Consider the following 25,370-nt stretch of genomic DNA (forward strand, 5'->3'; position numbering starts at 1 on the left):
ACAGTTTAGTGTGCATATTGCTCAGTTTTTTGTAAAGTGATTAATTTCTCTTCTTTTATTAGCACACCTGTGTAGGATGCAGCTCAATTAGTGATGCAGGAGAGTGATTAATAATTCCATAGCCCTGAAAGCCTCTGAGTGTATTTCATTTAAGGTTGCTCGCTTCTTGTTTTACTTACCCTAAGATTAAAATATGTATTTTAATAGATTTTGATCGTTTTAAATCAACTCACAAAGGGTAACTAATTTAGCAGCACTGAAAGAGAGCCACTTCTGGCTCTTTTTTGTGTGAAAGACTGATTGTTGATGATGTTGTTTGCATTTCCAGCAGAGCTGTTTTCAGCGGAAACCGCTACCCAGAACAATGCAGAGTGGTGTCATGCATCAGTTATGAATAGATTTCCACAAGTTGCACTGACTAATGTGATTATACACAAGCATGTTTGTGCCCACAATACAGGGCCTGATGTACACAGAGGCTGGCATATAATTAAAAATAATTATCATAATAACACCAGAGATGTTGTTGATTTGATCCTGGGCTATGTCAGCAGTTGACTGTGACTGGGAGTGCTCACGTGTTAGCCTACAACTGGACAATTGGACAAGCAATACTGAGGTTAGATGGACTTTTAGTTGATTGGGGTTCCCTTCACTTAGTGAAACAGTGGGTCTGCAGATTTGTTTGGTGGCTGCTGGCATATAGCAACTTCAGTGAGCAATGCAGTGCCCTCCCAGTCTGTGCTAACTCTCTGTTATGGTACTGCGAAGTGCAAGCCAAATGAACAATTACACTGACAGATGGATGTGTTGGAGGAGTGCACTTTTCTAGGTCATTTTTTTCTCCATATGATACCAAGCGGTGGGGCATAGTTACTTTTTTCTCTCTCTTGTAGGCTGTCTCCATTGTGGGAGAGGAAGTGTTCAGCTTCCAAATGTGGCTGTATCCGAATGCCACAGAAGGTGATGGGTATGCTGACACCTCAAAGGCTGATGGGAAGGTGACTCTGAAGCTGGGCTGCATTCAGATTGTCTATCTGCACAAGTTCCTGATGTCTCTCTTAGTGAGTACCGTGGATTTCCATGTTTCTATTAGTAATTTAAAAAGTGCCTAATGCTGTCACCTATAGCCAATATAAAGAAGTAAAGGGTTTTTTACCGCACTACTTCAGAACATAAGAATAGAATTCAGATGAGGGGTGACAGTTTGGCCAATTTAACTTGATTTTATTGCTAGTAGCTCATTGATCTCAGGACCTCGTCTAGCCTTTTCTTGAGAGAACCTTTATACTAGCTTTATAAAAGTTTTATAAAAAAGCTACGTTATGTGGAGATTTCCCAGATTTACAAAATACACATTTATGCATGTAATCCCACAGAAGTGGCACTTTCAGCTCATTCCTTGTTTGAAGGTGACATTTCTCTCTATTGCTCTTAATTACAGGATCAAAAGTTGTCTGTAATGGATTTAGTGGCCACAGATGTTGGCACACTGTTTGTAAACTGTTTCTATTTTATTAGTATCCATTACTTCATCTAAAAGGATTAATGTTACTTTAATTGAAAAGGAAGACCCATAATAATCTTCCCCTGTTGTTCCTTTACAGTTTAAAATACAGTGATTTGGCTTATTAGAAGTACATTTGACTATAAATTCATTTGAGCCGAGCCTCTGGAGTAAAATGTGCTATGTGTTTAGAATATTTTTTTCTTCTTTTCATTTGATCCTTGCAGTCTCCTTTCCTGCTCTTTCCTGCCTTTTTCATTTGTTCCTACTGTAAATCCCTGTTGTTCTTTTCAGGACCTTCTTAGCTATCAGTACTCTTCGCCTCACCAGGTACAAGCTATGGCATGCAGCCTTGAACAGACAGTGCACTGTTGGCCTTGACAGCTTCACTTACAGCACACAATGCACTCTGAGTTTGCTACTGTATGTCTGGGTAGAACCATTACTGCAACACACTTTTTGTAATGAGCTCTTTACTAAATTCGGGATGTACTGTATGTAGGTGTGTGAGCCTTCACATACTCATATCAATTTGTGTTTAATTCCAAAAACTCCAAAAATAATAGGGTCGGAAAAAAAACATATTTAATATAAAATTAAAAATTCTTTGTTTTACACCTGCACAATTTTTAAATGAAAACACCTACTTCAAAATTAGAATGCAGTGTTAATGAAGCTACAAATGCTGTTCCTTCTGTTTGGGTGACAGTGGAGGCATGCTAATGTAGCCTGCCTGTTTTTATTTCAGTGAAAAAAGAAAAAAGGTTCTGTTTCCTTTTGTAATCAAAAAATATAATTCAATTGTAATTTAATTGTTACACTTTGACAATGAATGCCAGTTTACGGGTCTGTGTCAGTTTCACATTTTTGCTTTAATGCCAAACCTTTATGCAACTAAGAGCCACTGTCTTCCATCTCTGTAGATGTCATTGTTATGCTCAAATGAGATTTCTGCTTTTAATAAATTACTCATCTAATAGGTTTTAAAGACCCATGCATGATGTGTTAAATTAGTAAAACGCCTTTGAATGCCTCACTCAATAATATTTATAAACTTATTTCAAAATCTCAAGTATTTTTTACATGAAAAAAATTGTATAGGAGATCAAAATCTTTCTCTGTTTTGTTAATGCCCAAATGCACAAGGATTACAATCAAAGTATCCATTCGGGACCACTAAATTTAAACCCTGTTACTGGCTTTTGTGCGGTAACAAGATAACGGGTGATAACTTGAGATTTCTTCTAGCTGGAATGGTTGTATTGCAGAGTGTGAAGAGTGAAATACCACATGTCCAGAACGAGCAATTAAGCCTTTGAGAAGTAACATGCTTTTATGCACTTTGAATTCACAATACATGGCTTCAGCCAGCCATTACTTCAAATTTGCATTTGGTTTAAGCAAATTTGACTGGAAGCCAGATCAGCTGGCGTCTGCTACTCTCTTGCATGGCTTTCAACTACTAACAAGCAGTGTGAAGCAAAATGACAAAAGGACGCCATTCTAACAGCACTTACTCCCTCCATAGCTGTGGAAATGGATAGAAGAGGAATCTCTTTGACCAATACGATGTATTCACGCGCTCTTCTTTCCTCTCAGAAATTCGTCGATAATTTCCAAACTGCGAAGGAGGCCTTGTCTGCGGCCACAGCCCAGGCTGCTGAAAAGGCAGCCTCCAGCGTGAGGGATCTGGCCCAGAAGAGCTTCCGCCTCCTGATGGACATCAGGCTGAAGGCCCCAGTCATCATCATACCTCAGTCCTCCATATCCCAGAATGCCTTTGTGGTTGACCTGGGTCTGATCACCGTGCAGAACAAGTTCTGCCTGCATCCTGTGGGGGGCTGCACCCTGCCAGCTGTCATTGACCAAATGGATGTCCAGCTCACACAGCTGAAGCTGTCCAGGTGAACTACACTACTAAACTCTCATACACTCCCATCTCCCATAATCTCTGCAGATGAGAGGATACACTCAGACCCTTTCAGTATTCGCAGGCTTTGTTTTTATAATCTTTGAGTAAATGTTAGAAATATGAATAGTAAATAGTAAAAATATTTAAACACAAACCTGGCAGACATTCCTCACTTATTATGTGCTGAATTATTCCAGGACTGTCCTGAGAGGAGATTCTTCTCAGCCAGATATAGAGATTTTGCAGCCTGTCAACCTCCAGCTGGATGTGATGCGCAATCTGGCTGCTTCCTGGTACAGTGAGATCCCAGGGGTGGAGATCCAGGGTAGCCTGAAGACTATGAATGTAAGTGCTTTTGGCTGCCAGTGCAGTAATGTAGGATTTGAATAACGATGCCACTGTAAGCAATGCTTCTTATTAACTTTTGGGGTCTTAACCTTCTGTAGCGCAGGAGGTGTCACAAAGTTTCACCTATTATATCTAATGATACAATGATATTAATCTAATGGGTTGATACAGATCATATTGTTAGAATTGGTTTTCAGTGCTGTGTGATCTCTAAACTGAGCCGTCCTCTGAAATACGGTGTGTAGGAACCTTCACATAGACAATTTAGTAAAGAACAGCAGACAGTGTTTTTTAGAATGAGTCAGTCTGAAGTGTGTAAAGGGCATTTTATCTCATGAAACTAGTTATGGGGTATCACATAGATGTCGTAGTTAAACTGAGAACTGCTAAAAACATGCATCTGGATTACCAGTTTTGAACCTTGTACTTTTGCCACTGGGAAATTTTCATGCTCTGCCCATTGTGTATTGGTTTTCAGGTACAGATAGAGTAACTGGCCTCTATATATTTAGTACTGAAACATTCTGTGTGTGTTCCTGCATTTTAAGGGAAGATGTTGCCTCAGATACACTTCTTACCCGAGCTGCCTTAATCAAACATTTCATGTTCCAGGAACATGTAAACGAATTCACTTTTTTCCGTAGGTTTTTTGGCCTCCTGTGGAAGGGTAAACTGAACTGTCAGGCATGTGTTTTTCTTTCAGGGAATATGATGTTCATTTACTGTCTACCTGCCTTGTTTTAGGTTGCTTTGGGCGAGGATGATTTTGCAGTTCTAATGAAAATCCTTGTTGAAAACCTTGGTGAAGGCAGTAAGGAGCTGAGCGGGTGCGATGTGAAAAAAACAGAAATCGCAGGTGATTGCCCTATACAGTACAACAATATCACAGGAAATCACTATGAGTGAAAGCTATACTCGGCTGCTTCTGCCCTCTGTGTTGGTTTCCCTTTAAGCGATTTAAAAAATAGTTATCAGTACTTTACTGTTATTTTCATGATTATAGCCGTTATGAGACTATAGGGAATAAGATAATGGAAACTATAGTATGGAATGTAATAAATCTAAGAATTCCAGAGAGAGTCCCAGGTGAAGCGGAGATCGTACAGTAGCAGATCAGGAACAATGGATCTGTGCTGTGTATAAGAAGGTACGAGGTCAGGAGATTACAGGTGTAACCCGAACAGTTACCTACCAGGAATCAACATTTTCTTTGTCTTGTCAGCTAAAGGAAAAGACACCCAAGTGGCGGAGACCTCTTTGGCAGCTGAGGTGGGGAGTGAGCCGGCCAGTGTCGGAGGAAGCATCAGTGAAACCACTCTTAACGTGCTCTTCAATTTTGAAATCAAGGAGGTGTGTTGCTGTGAAGTTTTCACACCCTTGTCCAGGCACAGCATTATGTTATTTTATTTGACCTTTTTAGAAATAAACTAGCAAGCAGTAGCTTGGAAATATAACAAATATGGCTAAAGTTACCTTGGAAAAGGCACTGAAACTGTGAGTGAATGTGTTGAGTAGCAGTCTCACTGTACAAATCCAGAGTGTGAGGGCAAATATGTAGAATATGGGTTTCTTCTTCATTTTCCTTAGCACGTCTTTAAGAAAGCTAGAGGCTGCAATTAAAAAATAGATAATCAACAAATGCATGAACAAAAGAAAATAATTTCTTGTTTGATTTTAGGGAAAAGCTGGAGCCACCAAGAAGCCATATGAATTGTAAGTTAAAATTAAGTACATTGTCATCACTAATGTTTCATGTTGTTTCTTGTAGGTACTGGTGAAACTTAAAAAGCCAAGAAACCAGAAGGAATGTCCTTTCCTTGTGCTCCAAGTGTCCCAGGTTGGAATTGAGACCAGAATAAGAAACTATGACATGTGTGCTACAACCTACCTCAGGAAGATCAGTATGAAGTGCCTTGAGTTTACAGGTTTGTACAGGCTACAGGTTAATGTTTATCCCTCAAAAAATAAATGATAGGTTTAAGTTCAGTAACATTCATTATTAAAACCAAATTCTAAACTTTAAATAGAGCTGCATGTACTATCAAAAGTCACACTTAAATATTTTTATTCTCACAATTATTTTTGCATTTGAAGGTACAAAAGTTGGATGTGAATAGTAATGTTTCTAGACATTTTCTGTATATATACTGTATATTTTTTATTTGTATAATTGTATGAAAGACTGCCTTTCACCTTTTTTTTTTGCTGTACCTGCAGATTTTTAACACAAGTGATTTAGTTGTGCTGTTTTATTATTTTGTTTCTTAGATTCTAATGGTGAACCTCTTCATCTAATCAGTTCATATGATGAATCCGGAACAGAACTTCTAAAAGTGCAGTACATCAAGGTAGTGTCTGTGTTCAAATTATAGCAGCTTTAATTTCACCTAACTGTACGCCTGACGTTTATTCTTGAAATATTAATAATGATGCTAGACGTTTCCTGATTAGAATATGGGAAGTGAAATAAAATCAGTTACCAGACACCTAACAGTGATTTCACTGTATAAACGTGTCCTAAAAGGAGCATCTTTCAGGGTTTTGGTGGCTTTTTAAGAGCATGTAGTTGCTGCGCGTAATGGGTTATATTACTTCACGATACTGAGTAGACAGTGGCATTTTATGATCTTTAATTTTGCCAAGGACTGTTTCACCCTTCATAATTCAAGGGAAAAACAACTGACTGTGGCTGTTAACTTTGATTTTATACACACGAAAGTGGACTTAAGAGCTGTTTGTCTGCAAATAGTTGCGATACGGTAGAAGCTAACATATTCATACTTTTAATTCCTTGGCGACAGCATCTTCAGGAATACATTTCAAACTCTGCAGATTCTGAGAACCTAGTCAGAGTTTTGCAAAGTAGATAACCAGCCACCTGTTCAGAGCAGTAGCACAAGAGCGAAGTAAAATGGAGGCCAAAAAAAGCCTTTTCCTTGAGAATTCTCTCATTGCCAGGCACCAGGCCTGGAAGTCAGAACAACACAAGAATCTACAGACGCTTTCATTCCAGAAGCACTTAACAGATAAGGACTGTTGCTTTTTGCAGCCATACACAGCTGTCATTAATAAATAGTTACCCCTCTTAGGATTATTTGCAAGAAACTGTAGAGTCAGGTACAGGCAACACAAGAAAGATAAGATTACTGTACTTTGGAAGCATTGTATTAGGTTTGTGTGCCAGATGAAAAAATGTTAATCTATTTCCTTGACACCTTTCTGTGGCTTGTTTATAGAATAATATTTAAGTCTTTACAGTAGTACATATGCATTGTAACATATGATGTAGTTTTTATAGTTATTAAGATCTAGTTTTATATGCACTAGGTGAACAGATTTTCTACTGTCTGTCCCAACAGGCTGACAGGAACGGACCAAGCTTTGAAACCATTCACAAGAAAACAGAGCAGATGATCGATGTGAGTAAAATGGGCTCTGTGGCTCATCTGATGTGTTATAATGACAGAGCTGGGTTTCTTCAGTCCCACGAGTCACTTTCTACAGCAAGTTTGCATTGTTATCTCAGTGTTCTTCCTTTAAGGAAAGTGCCAACACATGTCCAGTTTCATTTTGCATGTTCTTCTATTCACATCTGTGAAAGCTTGTTTTTATATCATAACAGCGCCTTTTTTACTGTTAGCATAGAATCTGCAATAAATGTACAGGACGTCAGCGTGATTTTCTGCAGCATGTGAAGTGTTGTTTTGAATGCTTAGGAACTGTGACTACATCATAAGCAGAAAAGGCAATTAACAAAAATAAAATAAAACAACAGCATTTAATTTATTTCAGTGTGTAAGAAGCAAGTCATTTTCTTTCCATATTTCCTTCTGTTTCTTCAACAATAATGAATTAAATTAAAAAATTTGCAAAAGATCGATCATGGATCTAGCTTTCTTTAGATTCAACATCTGAGTGAGTCTGGATGTCATCTAGAAATGTGAGACTTGGTTAAACAGCAAGTACAGCAGCAGACTGTCTGGTTATATTTCATGCACAGGTGACCTTCACATCTCTTGACCTGATGCTGCACACAGAATCGCTGCTTTCCACCATTAATTTCCTCTCCGCTGCCTTGTCTGCACGAAACCTGACCTCCTCTGACAGAGAGCCCACAGTGACTCCTGGAACAGGGGAAGAAATCAAAGTCTACGAAGCCCAGACAAGTAATTTGATCATTAATCTTCCATGATTATATTACTTGCAGTGATAGTTAACATAATGTGGACACCTGGAGAGCATACAGTAAACCTAAATATAGGGGAAAACTATGCTTAAACGCTTGTCTTCTGCAAAATCATAATAACATGTTAATCTGAAAATATGATACGTATGATTGTGTGGACTAAGATGAAACTATAACAACTCTTTGCAGACAGTGTGTATATTTACTAAAGAGAAACCTGAGTTTCAAATTAGCCCACAATATGTAGATGTTCTAACATTATCTTATAGTTATACAAGTTGACTAAAAAACAAATATTCTATTTTTGTTAAATGATTTAGATGGGTTTAATAACATTTTGTGATCCTTTTACCTTTGTGCCATTTTAGTTTAGTACACCAAGATAAACCCATGTCTATAAGTAGCACTTAACCGTATCAAGGTATGGTCTTTGTTGATTTTAGATTGCGTGCAAAGTGCATTCACACAGTGTGTACATATTTAGTGAAACCCAGTGATAGAGTGGTGAATGAACACAATATAATTAATAATAGTGCTTGTTTTTATGCAAAATCAAACTTCAGGGAAGAGGGGAAGGAATTTGAAGAAAGCGTTGTAAAAACCCGATTTCCTCCAGTACACTGTAGCAGTAATGAAGTTCAGTGCCATGTCCTTCAACTGCAGATTTAGTGCAGTGGTGAGCATTTCCACCTCACATGCAGGAGGCCATGGTGTGGTTCCTCCATGGAGAAATGGGTTTCTTCATGCAAACCTGGAACAAGCTGCCCAGCTGTTATGTTGAAACCAATACCCTAGCTTCTTTCAAGAATCCCCAGATCAAGTAACAAATAATTACCAAACAAGCTAGAGGTATCCACAGACTCCTTTTGTTTGTAACTTTTCTATTGTTCTTATGTAGTATCTTACTTTTAAATTATAAATACTTTTTTACTTTGTTTCTGCATAGGGTTTCTGTTATCATAAGTCAGTCAAGACAGGTTTGGAATAAGCAATGGATAAAAATATACCATTTTATATTTGTAGACTAGACTACCTGTAGACACAGGTATAACTGTATATTGAACTTTTGCTTTCTGTTTTTTTTTTGCCATTTCTCTAAAAATCTGAATATTGAATTCTGACACACAGTGAGATCCTCTCTTTAATTGTGATCTTAAATGATAGGGTCCTAGATCTACCTACCTGTAGGTCATGGAACAGTTTGTAAAATGTAATGTACAGTATAGCATTGATGTATGAGTTTCGTACTTATTGATAGTGTCCTCCACTTTTTCATTTCATGTCTTGCATGAGATGGGGTAGATACGTTTCCGATTAACAAAGGATCAAATGCATGTTAGACATTACCTGCAGTGCAGGTGAAATTCAGCAGGGGATTGTTGTGCTGTTCATGCTGCTGTTCTGCCCCCTGCTGACAATTATGTCTGTGTGCTTGCAGCCTCTCTCAGTTTACCCCCTGATGACGATGTGATTGACCTCAAAGTTGACACCAGGCTTGGTGCCTTCAATGTGCTTGTGTGCGATGAAAAATGTAGCATCGCAGACATTAAGATTCGGGGTAAGAGACCATCTTGCGTGAATGACTAATGATTTTTCCCTTGTTTGGAAATGATCATTTTAATCCTCCTTATGTATTAAGTTTTATTTTTAATATATGTTCAACATGTACTAGTGGTATAGCTTCATAATAATGATGTATTATTAAATATTCGTCATAACATTCTTATCATTTGTGAAGGGTCTTGTCACATAAAACAAAACTTGAACAATAAGCTACTTTCTATTATATGGGCAGCCTTGAAAATGTAACTGAAAATTGCTGTAGTCTAGAATTAGAATAAACAACAGTTCTGTAACGCTATGTTGCAAAATACTTGATTCAGATGCGTTGCTTTTATTTTAGATCTATGTACTACAGATCACTTTAAAAAGGTGAATAAGATTTAACATCATAGGTTCTACATTTAAGTTATAAGGAAGAATTTCTTATCTGTTGTGCAGGTTTTGATGGGTCTTTACTGATGAAGTCGACACAAACACTCATTTCTGCCCGGCTCAGAGATTTTATCGTCACTGACGCTGACTCAAATACTGTTCATAAAAAGGCAAGTGCTTGCACGGTTCTGGTGTGAAAGTTTGTACTGGAGAAATGAATATCACGTTTTGTTGCTAACCAGTTAAGTGGTTCTATTTCCTTATGCCTTGCTAGTTGTCTTTCTAAAAAAAAATGTATTCCTGTTTATTTCAAATTAAATGTGGAAGTGCTGAGAATTAATTATGAGATCAAAGACTTACCTTCTAATGAGGTTTTTATTCTTTAATAATATCAGGCTATCTCTATCGTGGGAGATGAAGTGTTCAGCTTCACAATGGGGCTGTATCCCAATGCTACCGAGGGAGCTGGGTACACAGACACCTCCAAGTTTGATGGAAATGTGAATCTGAGAGTGGGCTGCATTCAAATGATCTATCTGCACAAATTTGTGATGTCGCTGCTGGTAAGCCTTTTAGGTGCCCTAAATAAAAAAATAAAAAAACCCTTTCTTTTCAGGTAACCTTTCAGTGTAGAATCAGTCACATCAAGTGTTACCTTATATTTTTCTCAGAATTTTTCTAACAACTTCCAAACTGCGAAGGAGGCCTTGTCTGCGGCCACAGCCCAGGCTGCTGAAAAGGCAGCCTCCAGCGTGAGGGATCTGGCCCAGAAGAGCTTCCGCCTCCTGATGGACATCAGGCTGAAGGCCCCAGTCATCATCATACCTCAGTCCTCCGTATCCCAGAATGCCTTGGAGGTTGACTTGGGTCTGATCACCGTGCAGAACAAGTTCTGCCTTCTCTCTGCTGAGGGCTGCCCGCTGCCAGCTGTCATTGACCAAATGGATATGCAGTTGACCCAAATGAAACTGTCCAGGTGAAATGTCTTTTGAATTTGAGTGTCTTGCAGAATAAAAATTCACTGAAAAGTTCCCTTGATGTTTGGAAAAATATTTGAGTTGTTCTTGTTAGCCTTAAAGGAAAAATACATTTATGTCTTTGGACACTGAGTTGCCATTTCTTTTACATTTAATATCCGAGGCTCATTTTCTTCTAAAAGAAAACTCAGCATTACATTGATGCTTTATTTTTTCCCTACAAGTCCACCTGCCTACTTGCTGTTGCTGTTTGTCTTAGAATTTATGTGCAGGAAGGCTCTGTTCAGCCGAGTACTGAGCTTCTGCAACCTGTCAACTTCCTGCTGTCAGTCAAGAGAAACCTCGCAGCTCCCTGGTTTGACAAAATGCCAGCAGTTGAAATTGATGGAGATCTAAAACCTATGAAGGTACTGTCTGCTTTTTAAACAGAGCTCCTGCAATAGTACTACTGCTACCACTACTAACTGTTGTAATGTTCACGTAATCGTTAAGAACATTGGAAATGGCTGTGCTTCTAATGCTTTAATACATAGCAGAAACGTTTTTCTTAATAGGGACCTCGAAAAGTGTTATATAAGCATAAATGCAAGGTGATAACGTTAACTACTTACAATTGCAACATGACGTTAATGTTGAGTACATTCTTTATTAGCTACTAATTTTCTGGGGTTCCTGGGGTCTGAGTTGTGTGATCTTAACATGACCCTCAGTCATGTCACTACCTGATTAGGACTAGGATTCTCCATGCAATGTTGTACAATTGGGAATGTGGGGGGCTGGCAATATTATAAGGCTCTCTTAGCTTTCCAGTGTTTTTACTGTGACTTGTTGCCTGCCTGCAGGCTGCAGTGACGCAGTAACGCTGTACAAGGAGTAAAGTGAAGTTGTGTAGTAAGAGGGTTGTAGTAACATGTTGGAGCTGATTAACAAGCTAGAGGTTCCAGTTTGGGAGGATGTGAATAAAAACATAATTACCATTTCAAAATGTTAATAGAAAAAAGAACACAGCTCTGAAAAGAGCTTTCTCTGGCCTGTTGCATCTTCCTTTTTTACTAGCGTGTCATCTCTTTCAATGCCTATTTTTTCTAGGTTGCTTTGAGTCAGGATGACCTCTCTGTGCTATTGAAGATTTTGATGGAAAATTTTGGAGAGGCAGCCAGTCTACAGGCTGAGACCCAGATTTCTGCAATTGCTGTGCAAAAGCATGAGGCAGCACAGACTGAACCAGACATTGTCGATGGTAGGGGAACATCCTGAAATGGCTATAGCATTAACACAGGTGAAACACACACAACCCTGAACTGAAAGTGCATTTGAAAGGACATGGGTGCTTTCATTGTACTGAATATTAATGAGTGTGGCTTACAAACTAGCATTCACTTCCCATTGCTCGATCAAGCAGTCTTTGAAGTGATAATGCTTTGTAAGGAACCTTTTTTCATCAACTCTCAATGCTGGGACTTCTGTGATTTCACTTGCATTTTGATTTGACATTGAAAAGTACAAAATATGAAGCATTAGCAATTTAGAATAATCAATAGACTGGCCCACAGTGTGCAGTATTGAGTGTGTCATTATGAACAACACAGAATTCACAACAATATTAATCTTAATGGTTTATATTCATGCTGTTGAAAATTATTTTTCTATTAGTACAGTTGCAATTATTATTTTCTTTCCCAGAGACTGAGCTTTGGAGAAATAAATGAACCATTCCTGATAATTGTGAAGATTCAGCTAAGAAATACAAAACCAATGTTCTGAAATATTTGCAATTGAGTCTTAGTTGTAATACAGTATTGCACTATACATACTGAGCTTGCCTGAATTAGATCTGTACATCTGGTGACCTTTATTTTTTAACATTATTCTAAAACTGATATTAGCCCATATGTGTTTTTTTTTCACCTTAATCAAGTTATGCAAGACAAAAAGCCACCCTACGACTACATCGCCTGTAAAAAGGTCACCCAGCTCAAATCTCTTCTTTCTCATTAAGGATACCTCTGAGTCAGATGGTCTTTTGTGTTTGGCCAGGTTTTATTGTCAGCAGCTTTTGTGTGCCCTTGTTTTATGTTTCCTTAGGAGGCATCGAGAAGCAGAAAGATGTATCTAAAAAGCAGGATTCTAAAGATCCATTGGAAACTGTGAAGTTTAATTTCAGCATTGAATCCCTGTCTTTAGCCCTGTACAATGACAATCCTGAAGAGGTGTGTCCTATTTCAAGTTACATGACTTTGGTCCTCATCAGTAAGAATAAAAAACATGTCTGAGGTTTCTGAGCATAAGCTGAAGTATTTATTTAAAAATAAGAAAAAAAAGCTTCTATAGCTTTTGAATTTAAATATTAAAAAAATAACATCATCACCCATGTGTGATAAATTAAAAAATGAACGTGCTGTAAGGTATTTTTAACTAGGAAATGGGAGCATTTTTGAATATCGTTGAAGTATCAGTGGAAAAGGGACACTGCTGATGTGAATTCTTGCACTGTGGTGATAGGAGTGGAGATGTGTGTGTTTTCCACATGGACTCACTCCCTCAGTGAGTTTTCTGCCATCTCTCCAGTTCTTTGATGTTTCCGTTCTAGGAGTGTTTATGTAACCTTACTGTTCTGTTATGAAAATGCCATGCAGATCTGTTGTGGGGGGGGGGTGTTTTATCTCTGGCCTGAAGAGCACTGCTGAATTCCTGAGACTGTGTTCTGCTTTGGCTATATAGAGCGCTTTCCAGTAAAAGAGCTGTAATTCATTTTAATTGCAGCAGTTGAGGTTGGCAAATCGGCTAGAGCTGATGTGAAAAGCCATGTTGTTCATTCAGGAGAACGAGTGTCTCCTAGAAAGCTGAGGACAGGGGTCCCCCAGGGGTTCACTCTATCCCTGGAGTGACGGTGTGTCTACAGGCTGTCAGTCCAACTGCACTCTCAAAAGACCTGAGTCAGCTCGTTATTGGCTTGATTGGACCAGTTTAACAGCTTTGCCCAGCTCTTCACGTGCTGATGCTTTGAAAAAAACAGAGAAAACCTACAGACATGTAATCCTTCCAGGACCAAGACTGGGAGACCCCTTCCTAAGATCTTGGCTTGACCTTTCGTATTTAATATTAAAGACATTTCAAGTGTACAGCAGAATGCTCTGTTACTTTTTTTTTCTAAGGAATCTGAGAGCAGTGTACTGTAAATTGCATATAAAATATCAGGTATATTAAATACAAACTTAGTTTTTAGTTGTTTTCAGATTTTAAATTGGTTTATTTTTTAATTTAATTTTGAATTGATTGTCTTTAATTACCGTTAAATATGTGTAAATTGTGGACCGATAGCAAATGTACTCTAGAATTACTTTGCAATATTGTTAAAATGTAATATTTTATAGTAGACAGTTGGATGCAGAGTGGAATTTACTCTCTGTCCTTCTCTCTGTAGAAAGTCCCAGTCCGCCAGCATCAGGAAGGTCTGAGCCTTGGGGAATTCACTTTGCATCTAATAAAGGCCTCAGGGAAAATGCTCAGTACTGGTGATTTAGAGGTCTCCACCTCTCTGACCTCCTGTACCCTCGATGACATGAGGGCAGGGGTAGAGCGTGTCACTTCAAGGTAAGAGATAATGTGCTGATAATGTGACTTGAATATACTGTCTTAAGAGTCATGCTGACCTTGATACAGAACCCTCTCTATTGTAAATGAAACCTTTCAAAAACTTTCTGAAGTTTTTGTAGTATACTCGTTACCCATTATGCCCATAAGGTCTGCCAGAACTATAAAATGTATTTGTGAAGCCATTCAGTGATTCATGCAAGAGACTATCGAAAGTATATTTATCTGATGACATGTGAAGTCTGTTAAGCAGTGTTTTAGTCATATGTGAATGTTATGCACTTCAGTAGTTCAGTAACTGACTCATGGATAGATAATAATAAAAACACCTGATAATGCTCAGTGTTCCTCTGAAGGAACAATGTCTCCTGCTGCTTACATTTAATTTTCCTACTTCAATATCCCTCCAGGATGGTTGGCAGAAAGACAGAGGATAGCGACGATGTCATGATTGAAGTGACTTTTAAACAGAGCAACCGTGAGAGATCGGTGGTGGCCGTGCTACAGAAGCTCTATCTCTGCGCCAGCATGGAGTTCCTCATGGCAGTGGCCGATTTTTTTATCAAGGCCATGCCCCAGAATCCCCCTGCTTTGCCTGAGAAATCCAACCAGCTGCAGCTAAAACAAGTATCATTGCCCAAGACCAGCTCAGAGAAGGGTTTGTAACTCTTTTATTGATTTTTATGCACTTCCAAGACATGGAGAAAGACAGTGTTGCATGTTCTTCGGTATTAAAGGGGCAGACCCACCTGGATGGGGTCCAGATTAGATGGCCAAAGTTCTTTTTAACTTTGAAGCAACGCTGCAACCTGCTGAGAACCAGTGGGATTACCAGTGACATCACAGACAGATGCACCACACCTCCAGTCAGCGTTGACTCACCCACTAGGCGCTGCAACTCCTTCCCAGAGTCAAATGTCTCTGCGGATGGGCATGTCAGAGCAGTGTATCTGCATGTCTGGTTCTCTTCCAAGCATTTCCTGGAGTCACTAAAGGAGAGACACATCTGAAACAGTTAGCAGATTCAAACCTGGGTGGGCATAAAAATTATTCAATAAATTTAATTTAAATAAAACAAAATAGAAATAAAAAACAGGATCACTCAGTAGGTTTTGGTATAGCCTTGTGCATTTGCAGTGATGATTGTGAAACATACAGTGTTTCTGAGATCACTGTTGCATCCTCTCTGCTGCAGAGCCTTCTCTTCCCAGAATGAGAATCCATGCTGTTGTCCTTGACCCGGAGGTGGTGTTTGTTGCTAATCTCATGAAGGCCGATGCTCCGGCGCTTGTCGCCTCTTTCCAGTGTGACTTCACCCTGCGCTCTGAGGAGGACTCCCAGATAATGACGGCCAACGTGAAGGCCCTCAAAGTTCTCGCCTGTCCTTTCATTCGAAACAAGGAAGACAAGGCGGTCACTACAGTAAGCAGAGAGAAATCTGTCTGATCAGAAAACAATCACAAAGCACGTTTGGATTTTAAAATTAAACATGTCTGTTTATGTCTCAGGTATTGCGACCATGTTCAGTGTTCTTAGAAACAAAAATGGATCCATCTGAGCCGCTCCAGGGGTCTGTCACTGTGGAAGAAGTGATTATTAAGGTTGGTGTCATCCATTTGCGTCTTCATCATCAATCTAGAGTATTATTCTGCCTCAATTCATTATAGTTTTACTTGGCTTTACAGAAAACTTCATTCAAAAAGAGAAAATAGAATACCTGTTTATCGAACATTATTTGAGAAATTATAATTTTTATGAAAAAGTGCTTAGATAATTTGTTCTATTTTTTTAGCTTTTCACTACGATATATACTGTAATGCTCAGAGTATATTCATAGGTGTAAATTACATTAAATCCCAGTTTCAATTAATATACTTCACATCCCACATGCATTTATTATTGCTGGTTTTCCAATGGTAGAAACAGTAACCCTCAAGCATATGGAAAGCCTCCGTCAAGCAGTAAGGTTTGGAATTGTGATTGGCGGGTGGATTGGAGTTTTATTTATTATACTTATTGTGCTCCTAAATCTTTGAAGAGTTTTCCTGATGCTTTGTCTCGTGGTCGACACTCTGTACTGCATGATTTTAGTCTTTCAGGTTGCCTCCCAAGTTTTATCTAGACGTCCACCTTTCATCTGCCTTTCAGATCTCGCCCATGATTCTCAACACTGTCATGACCATCACGGCAGCCATGACACTCAAACCCAAGGAAGACAAGCCCCAGGAGAAGGCTGGAGATGTCACCCAGCTCTGGGCTGTTCACAACATTTACAGCTGCAATTACTGGTTTCTAGGGGTGGACAGGGCCAAAGAGGCCACAGAAACCCTCAGTGAAAAGGACTACAGAGGCAATGGGGAGACATTTTCTGTCAATGTCAAAGTGGTACAGGTGACCATGGAGTCGGGCCTGGGTCACCGTACTGTGCCTCTGCTTCTGGCAGAGATGTCCCTCACAGGAAGTGCCAGGAACTGGTCATCTCTGCTTTCCATCGACGCAGACATGACGCTGGAGGTGGGGGGGTTTGCACTTACATGCTTGGAAGCATTTGCTTTCATTTTAGTCTCCCTGTAAAGATAATGCATGACAACACTGTATAATAATTAACTCTAAAGATAATTAAAATTGGAGCCATTTGCATTTTTTGCCTCTCAGTATGTATTATTATGAAAGGACAATGGATTTCTTAGGACAGTTAAATTTCAGTTATTCTGAAGTAGTTGCCTGTATAATGCTGATAACAAACATTTGATTTAAATACACTTTCTATGTTTTAGGTGAATTACTTCAATGAAACCCATGCTGTATGGGAACCACTCATTGAAAGAGTTGAAGATGGTACACGTCGATGGAACTTGACACTGAAGGTGCTTTCCTCTCATGTCATCTTGCACAGCAACGGAAAACAGTCTAAATAAAAGAATTAGAAGTTAACAGTATTTTGTCTTCTCTCAGCAGTGATGATAAAAAGTCTTTTGGGAAGGTTTTCCAGTTTATTGAATGAAAACATTGTACATTACTGTAAGAGGCAGGTTTTTTGAGTGAAAATGTAGCTTGGCCTAAATGCCTCTTTGTTTTCACTCATACACGTATATATATTTTTAAGTTTTTTATACAGAAGATTCACCTTTACATTACAGTTAAATAACTGTCATGGTAATGGCACGAGTTAATTGTTTTCAGTGTATGAGTTCATTGCAGGCTGGTTTAATGTTAAATAGGTTTCAGTTTGCTACTTACAGTAAATGCAAGACTATATTGTACTTATTTTTCATTTTGCTATACAGGGTGTTTTCAGTATATGGCATTGATTTTCATGGGCATTGTTAGGCTTCCTGAGTCTGTTTCAAAGTGGTTTGCTTTTTTTGCCATGAACTGGGTATAGTCAAGGACTCGAAATATGTTGGGCTTTGTAAAATGTGTGTGCTTCTTACAGTTTATTGCATTTAAAGCTTAGCAGTCAACGTGTCTGCTTTCTCTGTAGATGAAGAACAATCCCATTCAGGATAAAAGCCCTGTACCTGGGGATGATTTCATTTCCCTCCCGGAACCACAGACTGCGATCAGTATCTGCTCAAAGGACACGCTGAATGTAACCATATCCAAATGCTGTCTCAATGTATTTACCAACCTAGCCAAGGTAAAAACATTTTCTTTGGTGTAATCAAGCAGACTGTTACTTATATTAGGCTAGCTGCAGGAGGAGAACGGCATTTGATTTTGTATCAAATTGTTAGTGTAATTATCTTCATTAAATTTAAGTAACCTGCACTTGGATATATATGTCCACAAAATTCCATTCACTTAACTGTTTTTCCTATGCTGTGCAAATCCATCTCCTGACCTCCTGAGATATTTTTAAAAATCATCGTCTCTGGATGATTTAATTAAATCAAGTCCTGACTTTATGCTTTGTGTTATAATACCCTGGCATTATGCCAATGCGCAAACTATGCCAAACAAATGCCAGATGCACAATAATGTCTTTATGACATGGGCTGTTGTGCTGTAATTATCAGTTAATTGCATGGCTTGAAATCACATTGTCTCAATTCTAAGCATAAAACAATTAAAATTATATTTTGAGCAGACGGAGAAGTGTGGGTAGAGTTTAGTATTATGTCGTTTGGAGCGCAAAAAAATAATTTTGTCTTCCACTATAGATGATTTCTTGGACTTCTTATATAATTGAATACTGTATACAATACACTGTACTTACTGTTTTACTGTAGACCAATGGTCTTGTAAAAGAGTTAACATTATTCAGGAAATTGTTTCCCTACAGTTAAATGTCAAATATAAAAATCCCCATCGCTTTTCGTGTGTCTTTGTTATTGATAGACTCTGTGTCCTTTTTCTCATAAACAAGCAAAAAAGGTTGTTTTAATCTCCCTTTTTTCTGTAATGCGTTAAGGCTTTCGCTGAAGGAACCACCTCCACGTTTGACTACTCTCTGAAAGAAAAGGCACCCTTCACCATCCGAAACGCCTTAGGCATCCCGCTGGTGGTACAGTACAGCTCGAACCTGCGAGTGCTGGGTCCCTCCACCCAGGGCAAGCTCCACGAGGTGGCGGTGGGGCAGAGCGTGGAGCTGGAGTACTCTGCCTCCGAGCCCCTTCACAGAGGAAAGCTGTCTGCCCTGCAGCGCCAGGAGAGCTGCCTCTTTAACCTGAGCATGGGTCCGTGTTCCGATCAGAGCTCTTTTGTGTCAGTAGCTGTTCATGAAATCTCACTGGGCTTTGGATGCCTTTTACATCTTTGTCTGGGATTTCAGTCTGAAATTTGTATTTAGTTGGAATTTTAGGGTCCCGTTCAAATATATACAGTACGTGTAGTTTCAGCAGTGTGACTTGTGTAAGAAAGTCGTTTAAAAATGCACCTACGCTATACAGCCAGTAAAGCTTTCTTACTGGAATAAAAGTCCTTTTCTCCCATTTTCTGCAGGAATGGGCAATATCAGCTATTGCACGCTTGAGCAGTAAATTTTTAAAGCTGCTTTTCAATTAGCAACTGTTTCGGACCTAAAAGAAAAGCCGATGTCTCTTCTTTTCCAAATAATTAGTTTTGTTTAGGTTTTTTTAAGATGACAGGAGGGAGACCCTTCAGTTTTCAGAGACAGGTGTAGCTGCTTCGTGAACTAAAAAACCTGGGGGTCCATTTAGGGAAGAATGCCACTCACTGGGTGTTGTTTTTGTTTCCTGAAATACGCAGTTCCCTCTGGCTACAGTGAAATAGCAAATGTTCCTGTGGACAAACCAGGGCGGCGACTCTTCAACGTGCGCGGCCCTATGCTCCAGGAGGCTGTTTCAGTGCTGACACAGATTGATGCTGCCGACGGAAATAAAGTTATAACTGTTCGCTCACCTCTCCAGGTAAGAGCCTTAAGATTTGTGGAGTTATCATCATATTCAGTATGACAATATACTTAAATTCATTGTGTTTCTGTATGGTACTTTGCTTGCTGTATATAGTGTACTCTATACTGTACATATATGAACAGAAGACATACAGAGAGGTACTGAGCTGTGAGAGGTATTAAAAAAGTGTCAAATGCTACTGGTTTTATTGACCATTTATCACATTTTTAATACCTGTCATTATATAACAGCCTTGGCTTAGACATTTAACCATGTGCCTAAATGAAGTGCAGAAATACCATAGTGTTACATTAGAAATTTTACAGGAGACTTAAGAGTTTAAAGTTTTTTTTTCCCCAAAGAGTTAAGGTGGTACCTGAAAGGCATCTACAGTAACAGCTGCTGGCACTGGTGGTACCCTGACATCTGCTGTAGCAGCTACTGTATTTCCTGATGCCTTCTGCTGCTTGTGCCATTATAATGAAGATAGGAACAGGTCTGATTATATTATTAAATATCATATCATTCATTTGTTGCCTTTTTTCACCCATCCATTTAGATAAAGAACCACTTCTTCGTTCCATTTTCCATCTACAAGTATTCACTGCAGAGCCATTCACTGGAGCTCGTCGGCGAAGCCGAGCCCGAGAAGGAATGTCACGTGCCTTTGGATTCATACAGGTGGGGGATGGCCCAGAGCACCGCGCTGAATCTCTTTCATGTACCTGATGTGAGGCTGGGTAGATAATTGCTTAAATCAGGAAGATTTCGCTGGGGTTTGACGCTTTAGAAATACTGGATCCGTTATCATTATTTCTATCTTTAAAGAGCTAATTTACGAACTGCATTTCAAAGAACGTACATGTGCTGTACACACAGTTATAATCTATAAAGTGACCTTAAAAAAATGTAAACACTTGTTATCTGAGGAGAATCTATTAAACTGCAGACCTTTCAATGCTTTCTTGTGCTGACACAGAATGAATATGTAGTCCTTTTAAGGGAAATGTTATTTTTATCCTTTTTGTGTTGTGAGTGATCTCTATCTGCACTTTTGTGTAAATAGAACAAAAAAAAGTCTTGCTCTGAAGTACAAATCCGTGAGCGCATTTATTAATACACGTTTTCCCTTTCTTATTAATACACATTTATACTTTGTTATATGTGAAGCATCTATGTTTGCAGTGTTTTCATTTTTTACTGCTAGTTTAATGTGTGCAACTAAATAAAACACCATTTCTGTGCCATAAATATGGATCTCAAGGGTACTTTTATGTAGCACAACAGCTTTGAAATCTCCAGTAATTGCTGTAGCTGAAGGCTGGGGATTGGTACCTTAATAGTTTCAGTGTCTCTGGGCACCTCAGTAGGTTAACTTAATAGTTAATCGAGCTAATAGCTTCCTGAGACCTTTAAAATCACTTGCGTAAAAAAGATGCAGATATCCAATTAATTGTAAATGACTGCCTTTAACTTGAAATAGCCAGCTCTGAAAGGCTGCGAAAAAGTTAATTATTTCAAATTAAGTATATTGTTGCTACAGTTAAAGGGTCAGTTAAGTAATCAAGTGCCAGCCGGGGTGATAGCCAAACAGCAGGACTGGGCAGGCCCGGGAGGGAGCAGGCTGTGTGATGTCCTGCAGGCCCGGGAGCTGATCTGTTTCCTCTGGGCTGTGTCCGGTGGCAGGTGCCAGCTGTTCCTCCAGCCTGCAGGGAGACTCAAGGGCCAGTACAAGGAGTCCACCACCTACATTGCCTGGAAGGAAGAGGTGCACCGCAGCTCGGAGGTCTGCTCTGTGCTGCAGTGCCCGGCCAGCGACTGCAGCTTCCTGCCCCTGGTGGTCAACACGGTGGCAGTGCCTGATGACCTGAGCTTCATCAGCAGCCATGGAGAGGAGGACTGGGACCCTGCCTACGTCATCCACCTGCATCCCTCCGTCACTATTCGCAACCTGCTGCCGTATTCCATCCGCTTCCTCCTGGAGGTAACGCACAGCACTCGCTGCGCATGGTGTGAACCATGTAACACACCATGCGTTCGGACTCTTGTGACTTTCACCTGCGCTGAGGCACTAGCAAAGTCATCTTGCATCTTTATTAACAGAACGTCTTGCCCCCACGGTTAGCCAGCAGACCGTAGGTGAATATTCAGATTATTTAATGTGGATCTAATACTACCCTCGTGTTGTCCATTCGAATTAACAAATGGGCTTATAATCATAATATCCAGTTGCCTACTGGACTATGCACAATGGACATGCAGTTTGAAACTGGTTGATTGGAAATTTCTAATGGTCATCTGCCCAGGGCTCCAAAGAAGGGGCCTAATCAAGTTTTCTTTGTGTGAGAGTGTAACTAGTAAACACTGTTATCCATTGCCAATGAAGTTAAGTAAATAGTGATTTTTCCCATTTTATATACAACTTGCCTGTTTTTTCAATATTTTAAGGACTTTGAAAGGCTGCCATAATTTATTTTCTTTGTGGTGCAATATGAGAGGCTGAGGTTCATGCCTCTCCTCTGTGGTTTAATGTGGCCCCTAATGCCATGTTCAGCATCAGTCTCCTCATTGTGCGGTGTCACGGTGCTTGCTGAAGCCTAATGAAAGCGTTTTATTCTCAGGGGACTGCAGAGACTCATGAGCTGCAGGAAGGCAACTCTGCCGATGTGCTGAACGCCATGATCAGAGGAGAGATCATGGAGCTGGTGCTGATGAAGTATCAGGGTCGCAACTGGAATGGGCACGTGAAGATCGATCAGGGGATGGCGGAGTTCTTCCCTGTGTGTTTCACCGCTGACTCCATGGAGACCCTGACTCTGGACTTGAGCATTCACATGGCCCGAGTGAGTGGCCGCTTGGTCCTCTCCATCTTCAGCCCCTACTGGATCATTAACAAGACATCCAGAGTGCTCCAATACCACGCTGAGGAGATCCATGTCAAGCACCCCTCTGACTTCAGGGATGTCATCCTTTTCTCTTTTAAAAAGAAGAACATTTTCAGTAAGAACAAGGTATGACTTTTAAGCTTCAAGGGTTTCTGGAAAAAAACACATTTTTCTGTCGTCGTTTTGCTAACAAGAGATCTTTTGAAATCTTTATCTTCCCATCACAGATTCAGCTCTGCATTTCCACTAGTACACGGTCCAGTGCCTTTTCCTTGGACACTGTAGGGAGTTATGGATGTGTTAAGTGTCCTGCAAGCAACATGGAGTTTTTGGTAAGCTGTTTTTGTCCATAAAATGTGAACCGTCCACCAGTTTCGTTTGATATCACTTCAACAGTCAGCATTTAGCAGTCAGCCAGTCCTCACAGCCGTGTCTCTGTTACAGATTGGAGTGAGTATCCAGATGAGCAGTTTCAACCTGACTCGGATAGTGACCATGAGCCCCTTTTACACGCTGGTCAACAACTCAGCCTATGAACTGGAGGTGGGGGAAGTCCAGTTTGATGACACTGTGATGAAGGGCAAGTGGCACTACGTTGGATCAATGGAGGTAAGGGGAACGGCTGACCTATAGAATAGCAGTAAACAAGCAAATCTGACCCAAAGCCTGTCTTAAATAGCATGATGACTTGAAATTAAAAATGTTTATGCGAATGTATTCATTTTGCCTTAGTGCCTTCCACTGTGGCCTGAAACTACAACTGGCAAGCTGTGTGTCCGGGTTGTTGGCTCAATTGCATCGTCAAAGTCCTTCTTCTTCAATAAGCAAGATAATGGCACACTGCTAAGGATGGATGAAGTAGGTTTTTTCATCTATATAAGCACATTATTGTGCAGCATGCCGGTACAAATTCCTAATTGTTCATTGTAGGCAATCTTCTGGAGCAGAACTTTGCTACATATAATGAGATTGTAAATGGTTCTTATCTCAAATATCACAATTGGAACAAACAGGAAAAAAGTTCTAAGTGATTCACTCGATTCAAAACTTGATTCAAAACACAATTTACAGAAAATATTGTCTTTGAGCTCTTAGGGTCATAGAATAACACCACTACACTTTGTAATCTAATATCTTCAGCTTCAGCCTGTAAAAAGTGTTATCGTAGTGTTATCAAGTCTAAAGAAAACATTCTTATTTTTGCATTGAGTTTTCATTGAGTCCTGTATTGTGTGTTAACAGTGTGGAGGGATCATTGTGGATGTGAATATCTCGGAACATTCCACAGTCATCAGTTTTGCTGACTACTATGAAGGAGCGGCCCCAGCACTTGTTGTAAATCACACTCCTTGGGTCACGATCAAATACAAACAAAGGTAGGAACAATACTATTCTCATCCTTGAAGCCGGTCCTCTTCCTGCATCCACCGCTACACTAAAAGATATACTGCTTGCAACTGCAGTACAGGTAATACAGTTTTATAGATTTGCAATATCCTGTGGATGAGGTGGTTATAAAAAGTTAATGTGCTGACTTGTTGAGGGCTCAGCCGTAAAACCTTCTCTGGTTCTCTGGTTTCCTCTGTTTTTCTGGAAATTTCAAAGAGAAATACAGTGTTCTCACTCTGCATTCTGTGTTCAGAAAGCTCAAGTTTGATTTAAATAGGGACAACAGTGTGGTTAAGGTTAACTTGGTTGTGCTCAATTAATTTTCGGATGTACCCCGGATTTGGACATCTCTTTGTGTTGTTCCTCTCCTCAGTGGTCTGTCTCAAGAGAGAGTACTGAAACCAGGAGAGGTCCAGCACTTTGCCTGGGATGATCCAGCTGGTGTCAGGAGACTGAGCTGGAGCTGCCAGGAACAAACTGGAGAGCTGGACCTAGTGAAGGTGACCCTGATCTTAGATCTTAATGTGTTCTGATGCCCAGGAACGACAATGTGTCAGAAGCATCTTAAATAAGACCCTTTGTTTTTGTTTGCGGCTTATGAATATGAATATGAAGGTACCCATCATTAATATTAATATTAACTAAGAGTATCTTACCCCTGAGTGTAGAGACACCTGAAGAAGGCTCCACAGCCGAAACATTGTCTCCTTTCTTCTTTTTTCAGCATGGAATAAACCTTTACTTGTTCCTAAGAGTGTCTTAGTCTGGATTGCTTTTATCGAGAAATAAAGTTGAACTCCGTGGTCTCATGGTAATTTTGTGACTGAAGTCATCAAATCGTGATGTGCACTGTAGGTTTTTCTATTAAAAAGAACAAAATAAAAAAAACAGTCTCAGGCAGAGTTGGTAAATAACATCTTTTTGCTGATTTCCCAGGATGAATGTGGCCAGTTTGCCTATGATAGCCAGACTCAGATTCACTGGGTGTCCTTCTTGGATGGCCGTCAGAGAGTCCTGCTCTTCACTGAAGATGTGGCTGTTGTCACTAACGCACGTCAGGCAGAGGAAATGGAGCAGTTTCAACAAGAGATCAGCATGTCACTTCAAAACCTAGGGCTGTCTCTCATCAACAATGACACCAGACAGGAAGTCTCCTATATTGGAATTACCAGGTGAAACAATGCTTGTTAAAAGAATGTTACATCTCTGCAGTTATTTCATTAATGTCTTTGATATAGGCATTGGTATCTTTGGATCTGGAAATGAAATCAGGGCTGTGG

At 39.7% G+C, this 25,370-nt stretch overlaps 1 protein-coding gene across 2 annotated transcripts in view; it reads left to right on the forward strand.

Annotated features, from left to right (window-relative positions):
• The window catches only part of vps13c (vacuolar protein sorting 13 homolog C), a 96,011-nt gene that overhangs the window by 50,379 nt on the left and 20,262 nt on the right, over window positions 1–25,370 (forward strand). Inside the window, exons 32-66 of one of the 2 annotated variants that reach the window (XM_088922046.1) lie at window positions 897–1,064; window positions 1,802–1,837; window positions 3,107–3,411; window positions 3,617–3,764; window positions 4,512–4,623; window positions 4,990–5,117; window positions 5,536–5,692; window positions 6,036–6,115; window positions 7,127–7,186; window positions 7,768–7,933; window positions 9,392–9,511; window positions 9,955–10,058; window positions 10,284–10,451; window positions 10,560–10,864; window positions 11,125–11,272; window positions 11,955–12,105; window positions 12,951–13,075; window positions 14,290–14,459; window positions 14,870–15,117; window positions 15,655–15,881; window positions 15,968–16,060; window positions 16,608–16,973; window positions 17,237–17,326; window positions 17,944–18,099; window positions 18,874–19,138; window positions 19,671–19,831; window positions 20,376–20,497; window positions 21,503–21,800; window positions 22,438–22,827; window positions 22,929–23,033; window positions 23,146–23,310; window positions 23,434–23,559; window positions 23,944–24,077; window positions 24,464–24,590; window positions 25,027–25,262. In XM_088922046.1, the coding sequence (XP_088778172.1) occupies window positions 897–1,064; window positions 1,802–1,837; window positions 3,107–3,411; window positions 3,617–3,764; window positions 4,512–4,623; window positions 4,990–5,117; window positions 5,536–5,692; window positions 6,036–6,115; window positions 7,127–7,186; window positions 7,768–7,933; window positions 9,392–9,511; window positions 9,955–10,058; window positions 10,284–10,451; window positions 10,560–10,864; window positions 11,125–11,272; window positions 11,955–12,105; window positions 12,951–13,075; window positions 14,290–14,459; window positions 14,870–15,117; window positions 15,655–15,881; window positions 15,968–16,060; window positions 16,608–16,973; window positions 17,237–17,326; window positions 17,944–18,099; window positions 18,874–19,138; window positions 19,671–19,831; window positions 20,376–20,497; window positions 21,503–21,800; window positions 22,438–22,827; window positions 22,929–23,033; window positions 23,146–23,310; window positions 23,434–23,559; window positions 23,944–24,077; window positions 24,464–24,590; window positions 25,027–25,262 (5,960 nt within the window). The remainder of the gene's footprint in view (window positions 1–896; window positions 1,065–1,801; window positions 1,838–3,106; window positions 3,412–3,616; window positions 3,765–4,511; window positions 4,624–4,989; window positions 5,118–5,535; window positions 5,693–6,035; window positions 6,116–7,126; window positions 7,187–7,767; window positions 7,934–9,391; window positions 9,512–9,954; window positions 10,059–10,283; window positions 10,452–10,559; window positions 10,865–11,124; window positions 11,273–11,954; window positions 12,106–12,950; window positions 13,076–14,289; window positions 14,460–14,869; window positions 15,118–15,654; window positions 15,882–15,967; window positions 16,061–16,607; window positions 16,974–17,236; window positions 17,327–17,943; window positions 18,100–18,873; window positions 19,139–19,670; window positions 19,832–20,375; window positions 20,498–21,502; window positions 21,801–22,437; window positions 22,828–22,928; window positions 23,034–23,145; window positions 23,311–23,433; window positions 23,560–23,943; window positions 24,078–24,463; window positions 24,591–25,026; window positions 25,263–25,370) is intronic. The other variant, XM_088922047.1, reaches the window with a different exon arrangement.

The sequence above is a fragment of the Atractosteus spatula genome, chromosome 7 (assembly GCF_055471065.1).
Source record: "Atractosteus spatula isolate fAtrSpa1 chromosome 7, fAtrSpa1.hap1, whole genome shotgun sequence".
NCBI lineage: Eukaryota > Metazoa > Chordata > Actinopteri > Semionotiformes > Lepisosteidae > Atractosteus > Atractosteus spatula.